Source organism: Tupaia chinensis, unplaced genomic scaffold (assembly GCF_000334495.1).
Source record: "Tupaia chinensis unplaced genomic scaffold, TupChi_1.0 Scaffold000231_1, whole genome shotgun sequence".
In the NCBI taxonomy this organism is placed as follows: Eukaryota; Metazoa; Chordata; class Mammalia; order Scandentia; family Tupaiidae; genus Tupaia; species Tupaia belangeri.
In genome coordinates, this window is record NW_006159706.1 from 971461 (window position 1) to 989006 (window position 17546).

The following is a 17546-nucleotide window of genomic DNA, read 5'->3' on the forward strand; positions in this document are numbered from 1 at the left end:
GAGCTTCGTACACCCCGCGGCCTGCCCCTCCGGCCCGCTGCTGCGGACGCCTGGGCTCTGCGATTGAGGCTGCCGGCCTTACGCGGTGCGGGCCCTGGGGTCCTAAAGCCAGCCATGTTTCGGGCTTTTGTCCCAGCCCTGCTGCCCGCCTAGCGAGGTCCCCTGCGCCTGTGGCCCCCTCCCCGGCCGAGGCCCTGGCCGCCCCTCCCGCGGTCCTAAAGAACGCCATCTTGCAGGCCTTTGTCCCGCATTGTACCCTGCGTCCATTCATTTTTTCATTCCCTCATTTTTTGTTCACTCCTTCTTGCCAAGTTCTCCGAGGCCGCGTTTTCCAAGGTCTTATTCTATGACGAGCCAACCCAGTTCCTTGCCCTGCGGGGGCTGCCTGTATAACGGGGCACATAGGTTGTTGGAAGCAGTGGGTTTCTGCAGTTCTCCATCCTCCTCAGCGCATCTTGGAAAGCCCTAACGCCTTTCAAACTCCCACGTTTCTGGGGCTTCGTTTTACTGATGAAAAAACTGAAGCCCTGAGCTCCGTGGGGTCCTTACTTCTACTGCCCACTAAGTATTACTGTTGGGGAAGAGGTATTTGAAGGATACGAAAGAGTTTTCCCATGGGAGAAGCCAAGCAAGGGTTCCAAGGCAAAGGAAGTTGTTTATGGAGATGGGAAGTTTGAGAAATGTGGCTGAAGCTTAAGTTGGTGTCCAAAAGGGACCCTGCTGCCAGAACTGAGGCTGGAAAAGTAGGTTGGGATCCGGTTGTGAACTGACCAGGTTGGAGGCCTAGGAGATAATTAGCACTTACCTGCGCCTCACATTTTCCATGGCCTGCAAAGCCGCCTTTTCACCTTACCCCTTTTCTCCAGGGTCCTGCCTAAACTTTTTGGAAATTGAACCTTTGCATTCCTAGGTATATAATAGAACTTCCTTCTCCTCCTAAGCCAATAGTGAAGCAAAGACAAGGCTCCTTCACAACAGTGACCCCACTGGGCTATTTGGGTGATATTTGAACCTTGTGAACTTGAATGGTGGAAAATTCAGTTAATAGTTTCTGACATTCTCACAAACTCATACATGGGGAAGACAGAGGCTGTAGACTTGTGTTGGAATTCTGCCTGAGGTTGACTTATTGTTTGTTTGGGGTCATCAAATGGAGTCGCGGGTGTAAAGGGTGCACATAATCAAGTTTCTTGGCTTTTTACCAGATTGGACTCTGGTGCTACAGACAAAATTAACAATCAAACCGTAAAATATACAAGTGCTAGCAAATTAGTCGTCAGGACAGAGTAGAAGTTTGGGAGTCTGACCACCTGACTTTGAATACTGGCCATGACCACGACTAGTTACTTTGCTTCTCTGTGATGTTACTTCTTTTTAGGCTTTTGCCATAGGGCACATGTGCTCCCTGGAGACAGGAAAACAGTGAGAAGGGAAGTGAGAAAGCATCCCCCTGGGGGGGTGGGGTGGGGGATGGCCATGCCACAATCCCTTCTCCATTCTCTTCTGGGATCTTGGGCATACATGCACACATGCCAATGTGATTTCCTTCCTTCATTTCTTTTTTTAAATAATTATTTAATTTTATTCTTATTATATTTCAGTTTGACCAGAGACAGAGAGAAAGAGAAAATGGAAAAGCAAGTTGCCAGGTCCAGGACTCGAACTATGGTCACCCATGTGGAGGTCTAGTGCTTCAACCACCACGCCACCTGCTAGCCCCACCTACTGAGATTTTTAAGCCACCAGGTCCAGGACTCAAACCATGGTTAGCCATGTGGGAGTCCAGTTTCTTAACCACCATACCACCTGCTGGCCCTGTGATGGCACTCTTTTTTTTTGGAGAGATTTTCACTGTAGGGCGCGTGCGCTCGCCAGACAGACAGAGAGAGACATAGAGACAGAAAGCGAGAAATCACCCCCCAGGGGGGATGGTCACGCCGCAATCCCTTCTCCTCCATTCTCCTCTCGGGATCTTGGGCACACACGCACACGCGCCCGGCGTGAGTTTTAAGCCACCGGGTCCGGGACACGAACCGCGGTCGACTACGTGGGAGTCTAGCGACATAGTCATTACGCTAACTGCTGGTTCCCTGATGGCACTTTTTTTAACAACACTAATCCTAGTAGATGAAGTAGGACCTACCTTATGACCTCACAGAGGCCTAGCCTACCCTCTACTTTTCCTGGGGCTGAGTGACTGCTTGGACCAGCGTTGTACTTCAACTTTTCCCCTGGGAAATACCTTAGGAGGAGGGATTTACCATCCAGCTGCCTGCTTTCTGGTTCACAGATAGGAAGATTAAGGCCCAGAGTTGGCAAAGGGGAACCAGAACTCAGAACTGATGGCCCAAATAATTAAGGTTAGCTTAATTACTTCTGTAAATGCCTTGTCTTCACATACAGTCACAATGAGATATAGGACTTCAATATATTAGTTTGGAGAGGACACTGTGTGACATAGTCCATAACCAGCTTCTAGGTGTTGTAAGGTTAGCTTGAGTCTTTTTTTTTTTTTGGAGAAGTTTTTGCTGTAGGGCGCGTGCACTCGCCAGACAGACAGAGGGAGACAGAGAGACAGAAAGCGAGAAATCACCCCCCAGGGGGGATGGGCATGCACACACATGTGCCCGGCGTGAGTTCAAGCCACCGGGTCCGGGACTCAAACCATGGTCGACTACGTGGGAGTCCAGCGACATAGCCATTACGCTAACTGCTGGTCCCGAGGTTAGCTTGAGTCTTGAGTATCATACATAAAATGTTTAGAATGACACTTGGCCGGGACCAGTAGTTAGCGTAAGGGCTATGTTGCTGGACTCCCACATAGTCAACTGTGGTTCGCGTCCTGGACCTGGTGGCTTAAAACTCACGCCGGGCGTGTGTGCGTGCATGCCCAAGATCCCAAGAGAACGGAGAAGAACGGATTGCAGCGTGGCCATCCCCACTGGGGGGTGATTTCTCGCTTTCTGTCTCTATGTCTCTCTCTGTCTGTCTGGCGAGCGCACGCGCCCTATAGCAAAAACCTCTCCAAAAAAAATGACACTTGGCCTATGGTAAGGTTATAGGGAGTATTATCCAAGTGATACTATAAAAGAAAAAAGAAGAGGCGATAAAAAGTGATTGGGGGAGGTGTAGCTGGGGCCAGCAGGTATAGTGGTTAAGGCACTAGACTCCCACATGGCTAACCATGGTTCTGGACACAGACGCTTCCTTTCTCTCTCTCTCTCTCTCTTTTTTTTTTTTTTGTCATTGAATAGACAACTACACCAAGGTCCTAGGGGAATAGTGATTCTGACAGAGGGAGCTACTAGTACAAAGGCCCTGAGGTGGGAAGGAATTGAGCTGTTTGAAGAAAAGCAAGGGAGCATGGGCGGCAGGAGCTGAGTGTGTGTGGGGGGAGACATAGGAGGTGAACTAGGCAGGAGTTAGGTGACTCAGAGCCCTGTGAGGCCACAGAAAAGATGCTGGTCTTTGACTTAGGGGTAATCTGAGGTCTCATGATCTGGCTAATAAACCTTGAGAGAGTGAAGACTGGTACAGGAAAAACCCAACTCAAGAAGACTCAGGTTTGAATCTGGGTCTTTTACTCGCTATGTGTCCTGTGTAAGTTTTTTCCTTATAGGAATCTTAATCTCCACATCTGAAAAAAAGATACAGTAAAAATGCCTCTTTTGGGGCCAACCAGGTGGCATGGTGGTTTAGGCGGCTGGATCCCATGTGGCTGACTAAGCGGTTTGCACCCCAGACCCAGAGGCTTGAAAACATGCCAAGCACATATACGTGTGTGCCCAAAATGAGACTGAAGGAGAAGGGATTGCAACGTGGCTATCCTCCCAGGGGATTATTTTTGCACTTTATCGCTCTCTTTCTATGCATCTCTTCAGTGAGCACACACACCCTATGACAAAACTTAAAAAAAAAAAAAAGCTTCAGGACCAGCAGTTAGCATAGTGGCTAAGTCGCTGGACTCCCATGTAGTCGACCGCGGTTCGAGTCCTAGACCTGGTGGCTTAAACTCACGCCGGGCGTGTGTGCGTGTGTGCCCAAGATCCCGAGAGGAGAATGGAGAGGGGATTGTGGCATGGGCATCCCCCCTGGGGGTGATTTCTCGCTTTCTGTCTCTCTCTCTCTCTCTCTCTCTGTCTTTCTGGCAAGCGCATGCACCCTATAGCAAAAAACCTCTCCAAAAAACAAACAAAAAAAAGCTTCTTTTCTAGTAGGCTGTGAAGACCTCATAATGTCTGTTTAATTCTTAAGTGTTCTTTGGAATGATCCAGAGAGTTAATTAACATACAGGTTCCTCAGTCCTACTTCAGGCTGCCAGAATGATGATTCTGATGCAGGGGGTGTTCAGAGACCTCACTTGGAGAAATATCACTCCAGGGGATGGTGAGTGGAAGAGTCCTCAGTGAACAGTGACATGAGGATTTACCAGTGGATTTTAGACACAGGCCTAGCCTGCCTGGCCCTCCACTCTTCTTGGAGATGGGTACCTGCTTGGATCAACCTGGCACTCCTTTTCCCCTGGAAAGTACCTTAGGAGGAGGGATTTGCCCCTCCAGTTGCCCGCTTTCTTGTTCACAGATAGGAAGACTGAGGCCCAGAGATGACAAAGGACAGTGTAGGAACCAGAGCTCAGAACTGGTGGTTCCAGCCCTCTGAAAGGTTAACAGAGACATGAAGAATGCTTGCTCCAGTGTCAGGCTATTCCGCAGGGAAGAGAGAAGACACAGGTGCCACCTGGACTCACTTTCTGGTCACAGTGGGGCTGGGCAAGGCCCAGACAGGTCAGGGAGGCCTCAGACCACTGAGGAAGAGCTCAACCACTTAAGGCAACATCTGGATTCAAGTTTCAGCGGCATGAGTTCCTAGCTGTGTGACTGTGGGCAAGTCATTTAACTCTGGGAACCTCTTTTTTTTTTTTTTTCATCTGTATAATGGGGACAGTATTCCCTATCTCAGGAAGCTATGAGACAAGTAAAAAAGGTAGCATGTCCAGCAAAGTGTCTGACTTTGAGACGTGCAGTAATTAATCTTGTTCCAGTCAGTCTTCACCCAACCCTATGAGATCAGTACTGATGATGTCCATTTTTCAGATGAGAAAACTGAGATTCTAGGATCAGCCCTGCGTAGCACAGTGGTTAAGTGCCATGTATTAGGAGCTGGATCCCACATGGCCAACTCCAGTTCAAATCTTAGCCCTAGCAGCTGGAAAGACATGCCAGGCATGTGTGCCCCAAATCCTGATGGTGATGGCACAGTAAAATGGAGGGAAAAAGATTGCAGCATGACCTCTCTCTCTCCCTCTCTCTCTCGCCAGTGCGCACACCCTTTGATTGAAGAAAACACAAAACTGAGATTCTAAGACATGCAGTCAATTCAGTAAACTACACAAGTTTCATATCATATCAATTAGGAAATGATGGTGGCAAGACTCAAAGCCAGACAGTTTGGCTTCAGAGGCTGTGCACTAAACCACAGTGCTACATCATCTCTTTAGACCTTGGTTCCCTTATCTGTGAAAAGGAAATAAAATAGTTTTTCTTATGTTGGCGTGAAGGGGTAAGCGAGATAATACTTATAAAGAATTTAGGATATTGCCTGGTATTTGGCAAGTACTTAAAAAATGTGAGCTATTGTTTTGTTTTATTTTGTTTTTTGGAGAGGTTTTTGCTATAGGGCGTGTGCACTCGCCAGCCAGACAAAGAGAGACAGACAGAAAGCGAGAAATCACCCCCAAGGGGAATGGCCACGCCGCAGTCCCTTCTCCTCCGTTCTTCTCTCGGGATCTTGGGCACACACGCATTGTGTGAGTTTTAAGCCACCAGGTCCAGGACATGAACCACGCTCGACTACATGGAAGTCCAGCGACATAGCCATTACGCTAACTGCTGGTCCCAGAGCTATTGTTTTTATTAAGAAGAAATGTAGGGACCAGCGGGTGCCATGGTAGTTAAGGTGCTAGACACCCGCATGGTTGACCAGGGTTTGAGTCCTGAATCTGGTGGCTTGCTTTCTCACTTTCTCTCTCACTCTCACCTCTGTCTCTCTCTGGTCAAATTAAAAAATGATGAATAAATAAAATAAGATAAATAATTATAAAAAAAAAAAAAAGAAGAATCTTTAAAAAAAAAAAAGAGAGAAATGTTATCAGTAGACTCTCCAGAGATGGTCTGGAAGGGTAGTGAATGCTTCATCCAGAGACAGGGAGGGATCTCCTGGGCACTGTAGGAGGAATTCAAGCAATCGGCAAGATTAGAATTCAAGCCTGCTGACTCAGGGAGAAAACTGAAAAGTACACTTAGCATAGAACAGAGTTGTGTGGGACTGGGACCAAAACCCAGAGGGGAGATGCAGGACATGCTTCCTAGGATAAGTGGGGTTCAAATGAAAGACAGATAGGATTTGGAACAATCAAGAAAGACTAGGAACTTTCATGATATAATGGGAACCATGGAAAATTCTTTAGCATGGGACAAGGAGCATCACATGGTACTTTAAGGAGATTGGCTGCATGCAGGCAGGAGCGGGGAGGGAAGTCGGTAGTACTGAGGTGGGGCCTTCAAGCAGGGTGCTGACTTCAAGGATGCAGCCCTTGACTCATCCCAGAGATTCTTGTGTCCTCCCTCAGTCAACTGTAAGCTTCTTGAAGCCCTTTCCTGGAGTGGGGAGCCCTGAGCCTCTATTTGCATTTCCTCCAACACCTTTCTGGCTCAGCTCAGCTCCATCATCCTCCTCACTGATGTAGAAGCCAGCAACCCCTGAAGTGTACAGATGTGGAAACAGGCCTATAACCATTAAGTTCACCAGTCTCATAGTAAAGTTATCCACAACTGGAAATAAGACCGAGGCCTCCTAGCCTTTGGGCACACCTGGCTCTCCTGTACCCCCCAGGCCCTCCCCCACAGCAGCAGCTGCTGAGCACTCCTTAAGTGGATCTTCCATAATCCTCTTCTCTTCATCCCCCAGGGAGGATGAGCTGGTGTTAAGACTAATGCAGCCGTTAATCCTATTTCCTCCCAATCATGATCCCCAGGAGCAGCTGGGTGGAGGGTGTCTGGACTCTGGATCAGAAGGTAGAGACCTCAGCCAGAGCTCGTGGTCCAGGAGGTCACTCTAGATGAAATACTTCGATTGTGACTCAAAAAGAGGCTTCTAACTGCTAGCAGTGGCTCAGGCTGCCTTCAGAGAGAGCGAGCTGCCTATTACCAGAGTTACGGGAGCAGGAGTCCGAAGGGGGATTCCAGAGCAAAGGGTGGATCAGGATTCCTGTCTGGGGTGGAGTGCCGTACAGCTATGCAAGGCCAGACTTCTGTGTCAACTGTTGCTGTTTCTGAGAGCTGCCCAACCAGAAGGGAAAGACAAGATACATAATACTGAGAACCTGTCACTTCCATATAGTGTCACTCACATTAGCCCCATTGACTCTGCCCCCTTCTGGGTCCAAGTCTGTCTTCCCTGGGCACTGGGAGTCCAGGCAGAGGGCCACATCTGGGTACCTACCCTCTGTTTCTGCTGCCTTCCACAAGACCCTGCATCCTGGCACAGACCTTGGACACTGAGCTGAAAGAAGGAAGATGGTGACACATAGAGCCTGAACCTTCCAGGAATGAAGGAATGCCACTCAGTATGAAGAAGCCCAGAGGTTAGGAAGGTTGTGACCCTATGCTGTATCTGCAGACACCTCTGGCCAAATTCCTTGTTGTTGAACAAATCAGAGAGGAAACTTGAATGCAGGATGTCAGAGCCAGGAATGCTTGGCAGGAAGGGTGTGGCTGAGCAGCATTGGTGGGAAATGCAGATAAGAGGATCCTCTGGGGCCAGCTGATGGCCTGGCGGGGAAGACTGCTAGATCCTACAGGCAGGCAGACTGCAGTTTGGGACCAAATGCTTGAAACATGCCCACGATGTATGTGTGTGTGCCTGGAATTCTGAAAGGAGAAATGGGGAAGGGATTGCCTTCTCCCTCTTTTTCCTTTCTGATGAGCACACATGCCTTTAGCAAATTAAAAATAATAATTTAAAAAAGGATAGGGCTTAATCTGAGACCTTGAAGGAAGACTTTGGTGAGGAGAAAGACCTTGAAGAGTGGGAAGGGATGTAGCTTTGGTCTAACTTTGCTTCTCTTACAGAGAAGTCCCGCCCACCAAGGCCATGGAGGCGGAGGCTGCTGAGGACAGGTCCCCAGCCCCTGGCTACAAGCGCTCTGGCCGCCGTTACAAGTGCCTGTCCTGTACGAAGACGTTCCCAAATGCACCCAGGGCAGCACGCCATGCTGCCACACACGGGCCTGCAGACTGTGCAGACGAGGCTGAGGTGAAGCCAAAGCCAGAGACAGAATCTAAGGCGGAGGAAGCCAGTGGGGACAAGGTATCAGGTTCAGCTGCTAAGCCTCGGCCCTACGCATGTCCGCTGTGCCCCAAGGCCTACAAGACCGCCCCAGAGCTACGCAGCCACGGGCGCAGCCACACAGGCGAAAAGCCTTTCCCATGCCCCGAATGCGGACGGCGCTTCATGCAGCCCGTGTGCCTGCGCGTGCACTTGGCCTCGCATGCTGGCGAACTGCCCTTTCGCTGTGCACACTGCCCCAAGGCCTACGGCGCACTCTCCAAGCTCAAGATCCACCAGCGCGGTCACACAGGCGAGCGGCCCTACGCCTGCGCAGACTGCGGGAAGAGCTTCGCGGACCCGTCGGTTTTCCGCAAGCACCGGCGCACGCACGCAGGCCTGCGGCCCTACGGCTGCGAGCGCTGCGGCAAAGCCTACGCCGAGCTCAAGGACCTGCGCAACCATGAGCGGTGAGGGCGCCTTCCGGGCAGGGGCAGCTGCAGCTGCTGTTGGAAGGGACTTCAAAGTTGTGGGAAAATGGAATTGAACTACGCGTTCTTAGGGCGTGAAAAGTTTAAATCCAGGGACCAGCAGTTAGCGTAATGGCTATGTTGCTGAACTCCCATATAGTTGACTGCAGTTCGAGTCCAGAACACGTTGGCTTAAACTCACTCCGGGCGCCTATGCGTGCATGCCTAAGATCCCAAGAGAATGAAGGAGAAGGGATTGTGGTATGGCCATCTCCCCTGGGGGGTGATTTCTCACTTTCTATCTCTCTTTCTGGCGAGTGCACATGCTCTATAACAACCTCTTCCCCCCCCCAAAAAAAAAAGTTTAAATCCATGTATAGTCTTTTCATGATATACATTTTCCGTAAACTTTTTGAAGATCTAGGCACTTAGTGGAGTGGGGGCTGATCCATCGGGAGTGCCTGGACACGTGAGAGAAGTTGGTGTCCCTGATTGGACAGGGTGGGGCATGGGGTGGGATTGACCACCTAGAGATGGAGCCCTGAGGACAGGAGGGGGTCAGATTGGTAGCTGGCAAGGGGAAAACGTTTGAAGTTGGGCAGCTCAGAGGGTGTTTGGCAGAGCCCAGGAGTTGTCAGTGGGGTCTGTCTCGGCCTTTGAGAGCAGAGGAGGCTTATCTGGAATCAGACACTCAGCCTGAAGGTTTCTGACACTGGGTGCTGCCCCGCGGGTCTTAGGGAATTGGGATGAGGCCACCTGGGATGCTTAGGGGGCTTCTAGGTTCCAGCCAGATCAGGCAGCTGGGGTTAGGCTATGAGTCTGTCATCTTCATGCCTGTCCTCCACACTCCTGCAGGTCCCACACAGGCGAGCGTCCCTTCCTCTGCTCCGAGTGCGGGAAGAGCTTCTCCCGCTCGTCCTCTCTTACGTGCCACCAGCGCATCCATGCGGCGCAGAAGCCCTATCGCTGCCCGGCCTGTGGCAAGGGCTTCACGCAGCTCAGCTCCTACCAGAGCCACGAACGCACACACTCCGGCGAGAAGCCTTTCCTGTGCCCGCGATGCGGCCGCATGTTCTCTGACCCCTCGAGCTTCCGGCGCCACCAGCGGGCGCACGAGGGCGTGAAGCCTTACCGCTGCGAGAAGTGCGGCAAGGACTTCCGACAGCCGGCCGACCTGGCTATGCACCGGCGGGTGCACACGGGCGACCGTCCGTTCAAGTGCCTGCAGTGCGACAAGACATTTGTGGCTTCTTGGGACCTCAAGCGGCACGCGTTGGTGCACTCCGGCCAGCGGCCCTTCCGCTGTGAGGAGTGTGGACGAGCTTTCGCTGAGCGGGCCAGTCTCACTAAGCACAGCCGGGTACACTCGGGTGAGCGTCCCTTTCACTGTAACGCCTGTGGGAAATCCTTTGTGGTATCATCCAGCTTGCGGAAGCATGAGCGAACCCATCGGAGCAGCGAGGCCACAGGGGCTCCCGCACAGCCGGAGCTGGTGGTAGGGCTGGCACTGCCCGTGGGCGTGGCTGGCGAGAGCTCAGCTACTCCGCCAGCAGGTACAGGGCTAGTAGACCCCCCAGCAGGGCTGCTGGGGCTGCCCCCAGAATCGGGGGGTGTGATGGCTACACAGTGGCAAGTGGTGGGCATGACGGTGGAGCACGTGGAGTGCCAGGATGCAGGTGGGGAGGCTCCTGGTCCCTTGGGAGGAGCTGGTGAAGAGGGAAGCGAAGAGGTTGATGAGAAGCCACCACAGTTCGTGTGCCGTGAGTGCAAGGAGACCTTCTCCACACTGACCTTGCTGCGTCGGCATGAGCGCTCCCACCCTGAGCTCCGGCCCTTTCCCTGCACCCAGTGCGGCAAGAGCTTCTCAGATCGGGCTGGGCTGCGGAAACACAGCCGCACCCACAGTTCTGTGCGCCCCTACACCTGCCCCCACTGTCCCAAGGCATTCTTGAGTGCTAGCGACCTCCGCAAGCATGAACGCACCCACCCCATGCCAGTTGGGACCTCCACGCCCCTGGAGCCCCTTGTAGCTTTGCTTGGAATGCCTGAAGAGGGGCCGGCCTGAAGCTATTGCCTCCTCCACTATACTCCCAGGAACCCAGCCTTCACAGGGTTGAGTCCAGAACCTCTTTTGCCTAACTCACCTTTTTTTTTTTTTTTTTTTTTAGAGAGAGAGATTTTTGCCATAGGGAGCATGCGCTCGCCAGAGAGACAAAAAGCAAGAAATCCCTTCCCCTCTCCCCTTCAGATGGCCACACTGCAATCCCTTCTTCATTCTCCTCTGGGGATCTTGGGCATGCACGCACACACACCCCACATGAGTTTGAAGCCACCAAGTCCAGGACTCCAACCATGGTCAACTACGTGGGAGTCCAGCAATGTAATCATTATGCCATCTGCTGGTCCCATTGCCTAACTCACTCTTGACTCCAAATCCCCAACCCTGGGCATCCAGCCCACCTGTGCCCCAATTAAGAGCTGAGACAGTGAAGGCCAGAAGCTGCTGTGAGAGGTGATTCTCTCTGAGCAACACTCATTAAAGCATTCAGTTTGACATTGGGTTGTCTTTTGTGTCCTGGTTGAAGGGCGAGTGGGTGGGAGTTTGGACATCAGATGAGGTTCAGTGGGGATTGAACCTCATAGATTGAAAGACTAGAAACTCGAAGGGTCTTTCAATGAATTGTTTTCCAAAATATGTTTCAGAATGTCTTTTGACAAAAGATTCCATGACCACGTAAGTAGAGGAATGTCCCTGTGCTCTTGGCAATTGGTCATCCAGACTGATAAAGGCATTGCTAAGTCCTGCAATGAGCAAATCTATTTAGCCTTTTTTAGCCCATGCTTGTTTGACCGTGGGAGCCTTTTACTGAGCAATTCTACATCTATCCTTTTATATTATAGTTAAACCTGAAGCCCAAAATTAGTCTGTATACTACAATAACAAATTTGGAAATATACTCAGGATAAAAAAAGTTCCTATTCACAACAAAATTTATAAGCTACAAAGAATAAACCTCACAAGAAATGTGTAAAACCTATATGCAGAAAATTATCTCTCTGGCTTGAAGAATAAGACTTAAGTAAATGGAGACCTATACCTTATGTTTGGGATTCATGCCATATAGCTGGAAAGATTCTAAAAGAGGTTGATTCTTTGTTTTTTTTTTTTTTTTTTTAATTTGCCAGAGGGCAAGTGTGTTCACCAGAGGGAGAGAGAAAAAGTGAGAAAGTGTCCCTTTATGGAGCATGGTCATGCTACAATCCTTTCTCTCTCCTTTTGGGACACCACACACATGTGCCCAATGTGTTTTTTGAGCTCTGGATCTGGAACTTGAACCATGTAGTCATCCCTATGGGATCCAGCCACCTTAACCACCAGGGGCTAGCCCAAGGTGCTGATTCTTGGAATCCTTAAATTCACTGCCATTCTTAAGGATTCTTTCAATGGAACTTAGAAATTTAAAATTCATATGTAATGTACTAGAGAATCAAAAATTCAAGCACTGGGGGCCAGTAGGTGGTAAGGAGGTTAAGGTTCTGTACTCCCACATGGCGGACCACTGTTCAGGTCCAGGATCCAACAGCTTGCAAATCATGCCAGGCATATGTGCATGCATGTTCAAAATCACAGAAAGAGAGGACAATGGAGAAGGGATTGCATCATGGCCATCCCTCTGGGGGGTGATTTCTCACTTTCCCTCTATCTCTGACCCTATGGGGTGAGCACACACACCCTGTGGGAAAAAAAAAAAAAAACTCAAATATGAGCAAAAATAGGTATTATTTGCACAAGAATAAATTATTGGAATGAGGAAAAGAATACAGAAACATCCCTAAGTGTTCCTGTGAATTCATGATAAATGTGATTGTTCAAATCAAATCAGTGGGAAAGATAGAGTATTTAACTTTTCAGTTGTATCTGCAATCTAGAAAGCTACATAATTTATTTTTGTTTTAGGTTTTTGCCATAGGGCTTGTGTGCTTGCTGGAGAGAGACAGAGAGAGAAAGTGAGAAATCACCCTTCAGGGGGAATGGCCACACCACAATCCCTTCTCTCCATTCTCTCGGGATTCCAGACATTCTCACACACTTACCCAGTGTGACTTTCAAGCTGCTAGGTCCAGAACTCAAATGGTCTTCGACCATGTGGGTGTTCAGCGCCTTAACCACCACGCCACCTGCTGGCCCCAGTTACACGACTTAAGTAATTTTTTTTTAAATTTATTTACAGGGGCCAACAGGTGGCTCGGAAAGTCACAACAAATAAACAAATGCGTGTGTATGCACGTATGTGTTAAAGTTTATTTATAGGCCAGTAGGTGGCATGGAAGTTAAGGCACGGGATCCTGCTTGGCCAGCTTCACCGTTTAAGTCTCAGACCCAATGGCTTGAGGATCACGTCAGGCACATGTGTGTGCGTGCCAAAAAGTAATCCCGAGAGGAAATAGGAGGAGAAGGGATTGTGTGGCTGAGGACTGATTTCACACTTTTCTCTCTTTTTTTAAATGTCTTTCTGTCCAATACATTTTTTGGAGAGTTTTTTGCTATAGGATGTGTGTGCTCACCAGAAAGACAGAGACAGAAGGCAAGAAATCACTCCCCCCGCAGCCCCGAGGGGGGTTGGCAATGCTGCAATCCCTTCTCTGTTCTCCTCTTGGGGTCTTGGGCGCACACGCACACACACACTCACCCATTGTGAGTTTAAGCCACAGGGCCCAGGACTTGAACCACGGTCGACTACGTGGGAGTCCAGAGACATAGCCATTATGCCAACTGCTGGTCCTGCAATGCATTTTTTTTTTAGAATTATTTATTTATTCATTTATTTTATTTTAATTTGACCAGAGAGAGAGAAAGTGAGAAAGCAAGCCACCAGGTCCAGGACTTAAACCGTGTATGGCTATGTGGGAGTGTCCAGTGCCTTAACCACCATGCCACCTGCTGGTCCCCCCGCAATGCATTTTTTAAAAAGAATTATTTATTTAATTTTATATATTCATTCATTTATTTTAATTTGACCAGAGAGAGAGAAAGTGAGAAAGCAAGCCACCAGGTCTAGAACTGTGGTCGGCCATGTGGGAGTGTCCAGTGTCTTGGCCACCACGCCACCTGCTGGTCCCTCTCACTTTCTCTATGTCTCTCTGGTGAGTATATATGTCCTATACCAAAAATAGAAGGAAAAAAGGTTTATTTAGGGCCATCTCTGTGGTGAAGTGAAAATTTATTGAGCAAAGAGAAACTGGATTCCACGTGACAACTTCAGTTCAAATCCCGAGCTTAGCCTGAAACACACCAGGCATGCGTATGAGTGCCCAGGATCTGATGGACTGAAGGACTGGAGGAAAAGGATCACGGTGTGACCAGACCCTGTGGAGGGTGTTCCCTTCTCTCAATCTCCATGTGCAAGCATGCACTCTATCATGAATAAAGAAAAAAAAAAGTAAAACTAATTTGTTTTAAAAAAACGTATTTACTTGGGACCAGCAGATGGCACAATGGTTATATTGTTGGACTCCCACATAGTTGACTGCAGTTTGAGTCCCATACCACGGGCTAAAAACACTTTGGGCAGGACCAGCAGGTGGCGTTGTGGTTAAGATGCTGGACACTCACAGGGCGAACCACAGTTCAAGTCCCGGACCTGGTGGCTTGCTTTTCTCTCTCTCTCTCTCTCTCCTTCTCTCTCTCTTCTCTTTGTCCCTCCCTGGTCAAATTAAAATAAATGAATAAATAAAATAATTAAAAAAAAAAACACTCCAGGCTCATGTGCATGCATGCCCAAGATCCTGAGAGGAGAATGGAAGAGAAGGGATTGCGGTGTGGCTGCTTAATTACTTCTTCCATGAGGGAGAGGAGAAACAGAGATAGGTGTTCCCCACAGGGTCACACACCACCCACCCCCTGGATCATGGACATGCACACATCCAGCATGTTCAGGGAGGTCTCTGGATGCCAACTTGGAACCTCCCCTATAGGCCAGTCTTGCAGGGCATGTCATTTTACTGTTGGGCCACCATCTAGTCCTGATTTTAAAGTCATTTTTTAAAGACCAAAAATGGAAAAGCACAAAAAAGTGCTCAAATTCCCATAGTACTGTTCTATGAAGATATTCAATAACTGGTTCTAGGTTATAAATTCCAGCCATTCGAGTCTTCCCCATTCATAAGCTGAAACAAAGCCAAGGTCAAAGTGAACTAGAACCTCCTTTCTATGCTCTTATCCCAAGACTTGGGGCCACCAAGTTGGCAGTGTCAGTGAGCAGGGTGTGGCCCATCTCCAGGCCTGTGTGCCAATTGTGGGGCACACTGCAGCAATTGGTCATAGCCCAGGACTGGAATACCAGGGTCAGCACCAGGAGCAGGCGTAGCAGATGTCCCCTCAATGACAGCACCTCAGTGTCATCATAGTCAGGCCCTCAGACACTAGCCTTAGAAGGGGCCTTCACTCCTGGTCTCCACAGCAGAACAAGGGTCACATGGCTGCCAAGGAACTAGGGTGTTTGGGCTACAGAAAGAGGGCACTGTGTTGGCCATGGATGCTCATCCTTACACCCAGAGCAGGACCAGCACTGACCCCAGGCCCCCTGTGACTTTGAGCAGGAGCATTTATCTTGAGAGTAGAGGTGGCATTGTTGTGGTTTGAATAATGGTTTGTCCCCACAAAGGTTCATGTTTTTGAAATTTGATCTTAGTGGGCAGTGACTGAATGTTCCCCAGAAATGTATGTGTCATGATTTGATTATATTGTTAGAGTGTTAAGTGGAAACTTAATTCCTTCATGGTGTCCCAGGGTGGGGCTTTTGGGTGTAAGCAAAGGGCTCCCAACAACAGAGTTCTGGTGTGTTCATAAAGAGTAGAAATGAGGCAGGAAGGTGGCGTGGTGGTTAAGGGCTCTGGACTCCCACATGGCCGACCGTGATTCGAGTTCCAGACTTGGCGGCTTTCTCTCTCTCTCTCTGGCCAAATTAAAAGAAATGAATGAATAAATAAATTAAATATTCACAGTGACTTCACTTGTTAGTGCTACTTAAACAACTGTCATTCTAATATTTTGTTAATTCACTCAAGCTTTTTCTTTTTTTTTTGAGAGGTTTTTGCTATAAGGCGCATACGCTTGCCAGAAAGACAGAAAGAAACAGAGAGATAGAAAGCAAGAAATGATCCCCCAGGGGGGATGGCCACGCCACAATCCCTTCTCCATTCTCCTCTCGGGATCTTGGGCATGCAAGCACACGCGCCCAGTGTGAGTTCAAAGCGCCAGGTCCGGGATGCGAACCGCAGTCAACTACGTGGGAGTCCAGCAACATAGCCATTATGCTAACTGCTGGTTCCCTAAAACAGGACCTTTTAAAAACTGGTCCTGGGACAGCCTGTGGCCTAGCATTTAAGGGAGCTGGATCCCACAGAGCCTACAACATGGTTTGAATCCCAACCCAGTAGCTTGAAAACACATTGAGTGCATGTGTCTGCATGCCTAAAATTCCCAAAGGAGGGAAAGATGGAGAATGGATGACAGTGTGGCCATTCCCCATGGGGAATGATTTCTGCCTCTCTTTTCTCTGTCTCTCTCTGGCAAGCACATGCACTCCCTGGTAAGTTAAAAAGGTAAAATAAAATGGGTCCAAAGAAGCCATATATGCTAATCAACGGATACACCTCAGTATCTACCTACAATGAAGGATAAAGGGGTTCCCACAAGTGTTCAGAAGGAATCCACAACTCTTTCTGGGTCCAGACAACGCATCCTTTGGGCTTCCCTCTTTGGCATCTCAGACACTTCATGCTCCAGTATAAGCTCCATGAGGAGCCACATGGTCTGACTTTTTATTCAAGAATTATTGGGAACCAGCAGTTAGCGTAATGGCTATGTCGCTGGATTCCCACGTAGTCGACCGCGGTTCGCATCCCGGACCCGGTGGCTTAAAACTCACGCCGGGCGCGTGTGCGTGCGTGCCCAAGATCCCGAGAGGAGAATGGAGGAGAAGGGATTGCGGCGTGACCATCCCCTCTGGGGGGTGATTTCTCACTTTCTGTCTCTATGTCTCTGTCTGTCTGGCGAGCGCACGCGCCCTGTAGTGAAAACCTCTCAAAAAAAAAAAAAAAAGAATTATTTAATTTTATTTATTCATTCATTTACTTTTTTATTATTTTTTAAAATGTTATTATTTTGGGGCCAGCAAGTAGCATGGTGGTTAAGGTGATGGACTCCTATGTGGCTGACCACAGCTTAAGTCCTAGACCTGGTGGCTTGCTTTCTTACTTTCCCTTTCTCTCTCTGTCTTTCTCTGGTCAAATTGAAAAAAAAAAATAATAAAGTAAATCTTAGAAAAAAAGAATTTTATTATTTAACTTTATTTTAATTTGACCAGAGAGAAACAGAGTAAGAGAAAGAGAGGGAAAGTAAAAAAGCAAGCCGCCAGGTCCAGGACTCAAACTGCAGTTGGCTATGTCGGAGTGTAGTACCTTTAACCACCATGCCACCTGCTGGCCCCTATTCATTCATTTATTTTAATTTGACCAGAGAGAAAGTGAGAAAGTGAGAAAGCAAGCCACCAGGTCCAGGACTCAAACTGTGGTTAGCCACATGGGAGTGTCCAGCACCTTAACCACCACGCCACCTGCTGGCCCTGGTCTGACTTTTTAAAAAAGAAAATAATTTGGCAGCTTTGTTAAGATATAATTCACATGCTATTCACTGAAAGTGTACAATTTAGTGGGATTTTCTTTTTTCTTTTATTTATTTTTTTTTTG

The 17546-nt window shown here is 48.8% G+C and overlaps 1 protein-coding gene across 3 annotated transcripts in view; it reads left to right on the forward strand.

Annotated features, from left to right (window-relative positions):
* ZNF668 (zinc finger protein 668) overlaps window positions 1–10962 on the forward strand; it is a 12276-nt gene extending 1314 nt beyond the window's left edge. Inside the window, exons 1-3 of one of the 3 annotated variants that reach the window (XM_006148125.3) lie at window positions 2140–2360; window positions 8130–8795; window positions 9651–10962. In XM_006148125.3, coding sequence (XP_006148187.1) covers window positions 8152–8795; window positions 9651–10860 — 1854 coding nt within the window. In that variant the 5' untranslated portion in view covers window positions 2140–2360; window positions 8130–8151 and the 3' untranslated portion in view covers window positions 10861–10962. Of the gene's footprint in view, window positions 1–2139; window positions 2361–7634; window positions 7793–8127; window positions 8796–9650 lie in introns of those variants that run through there. The other 2 variants (XM_014587693.2, XM_006148124.3) reach the window with 2 other exon arrangements.
* Window positions 10963–17546: the final 6584 nt, after the last annotated feature.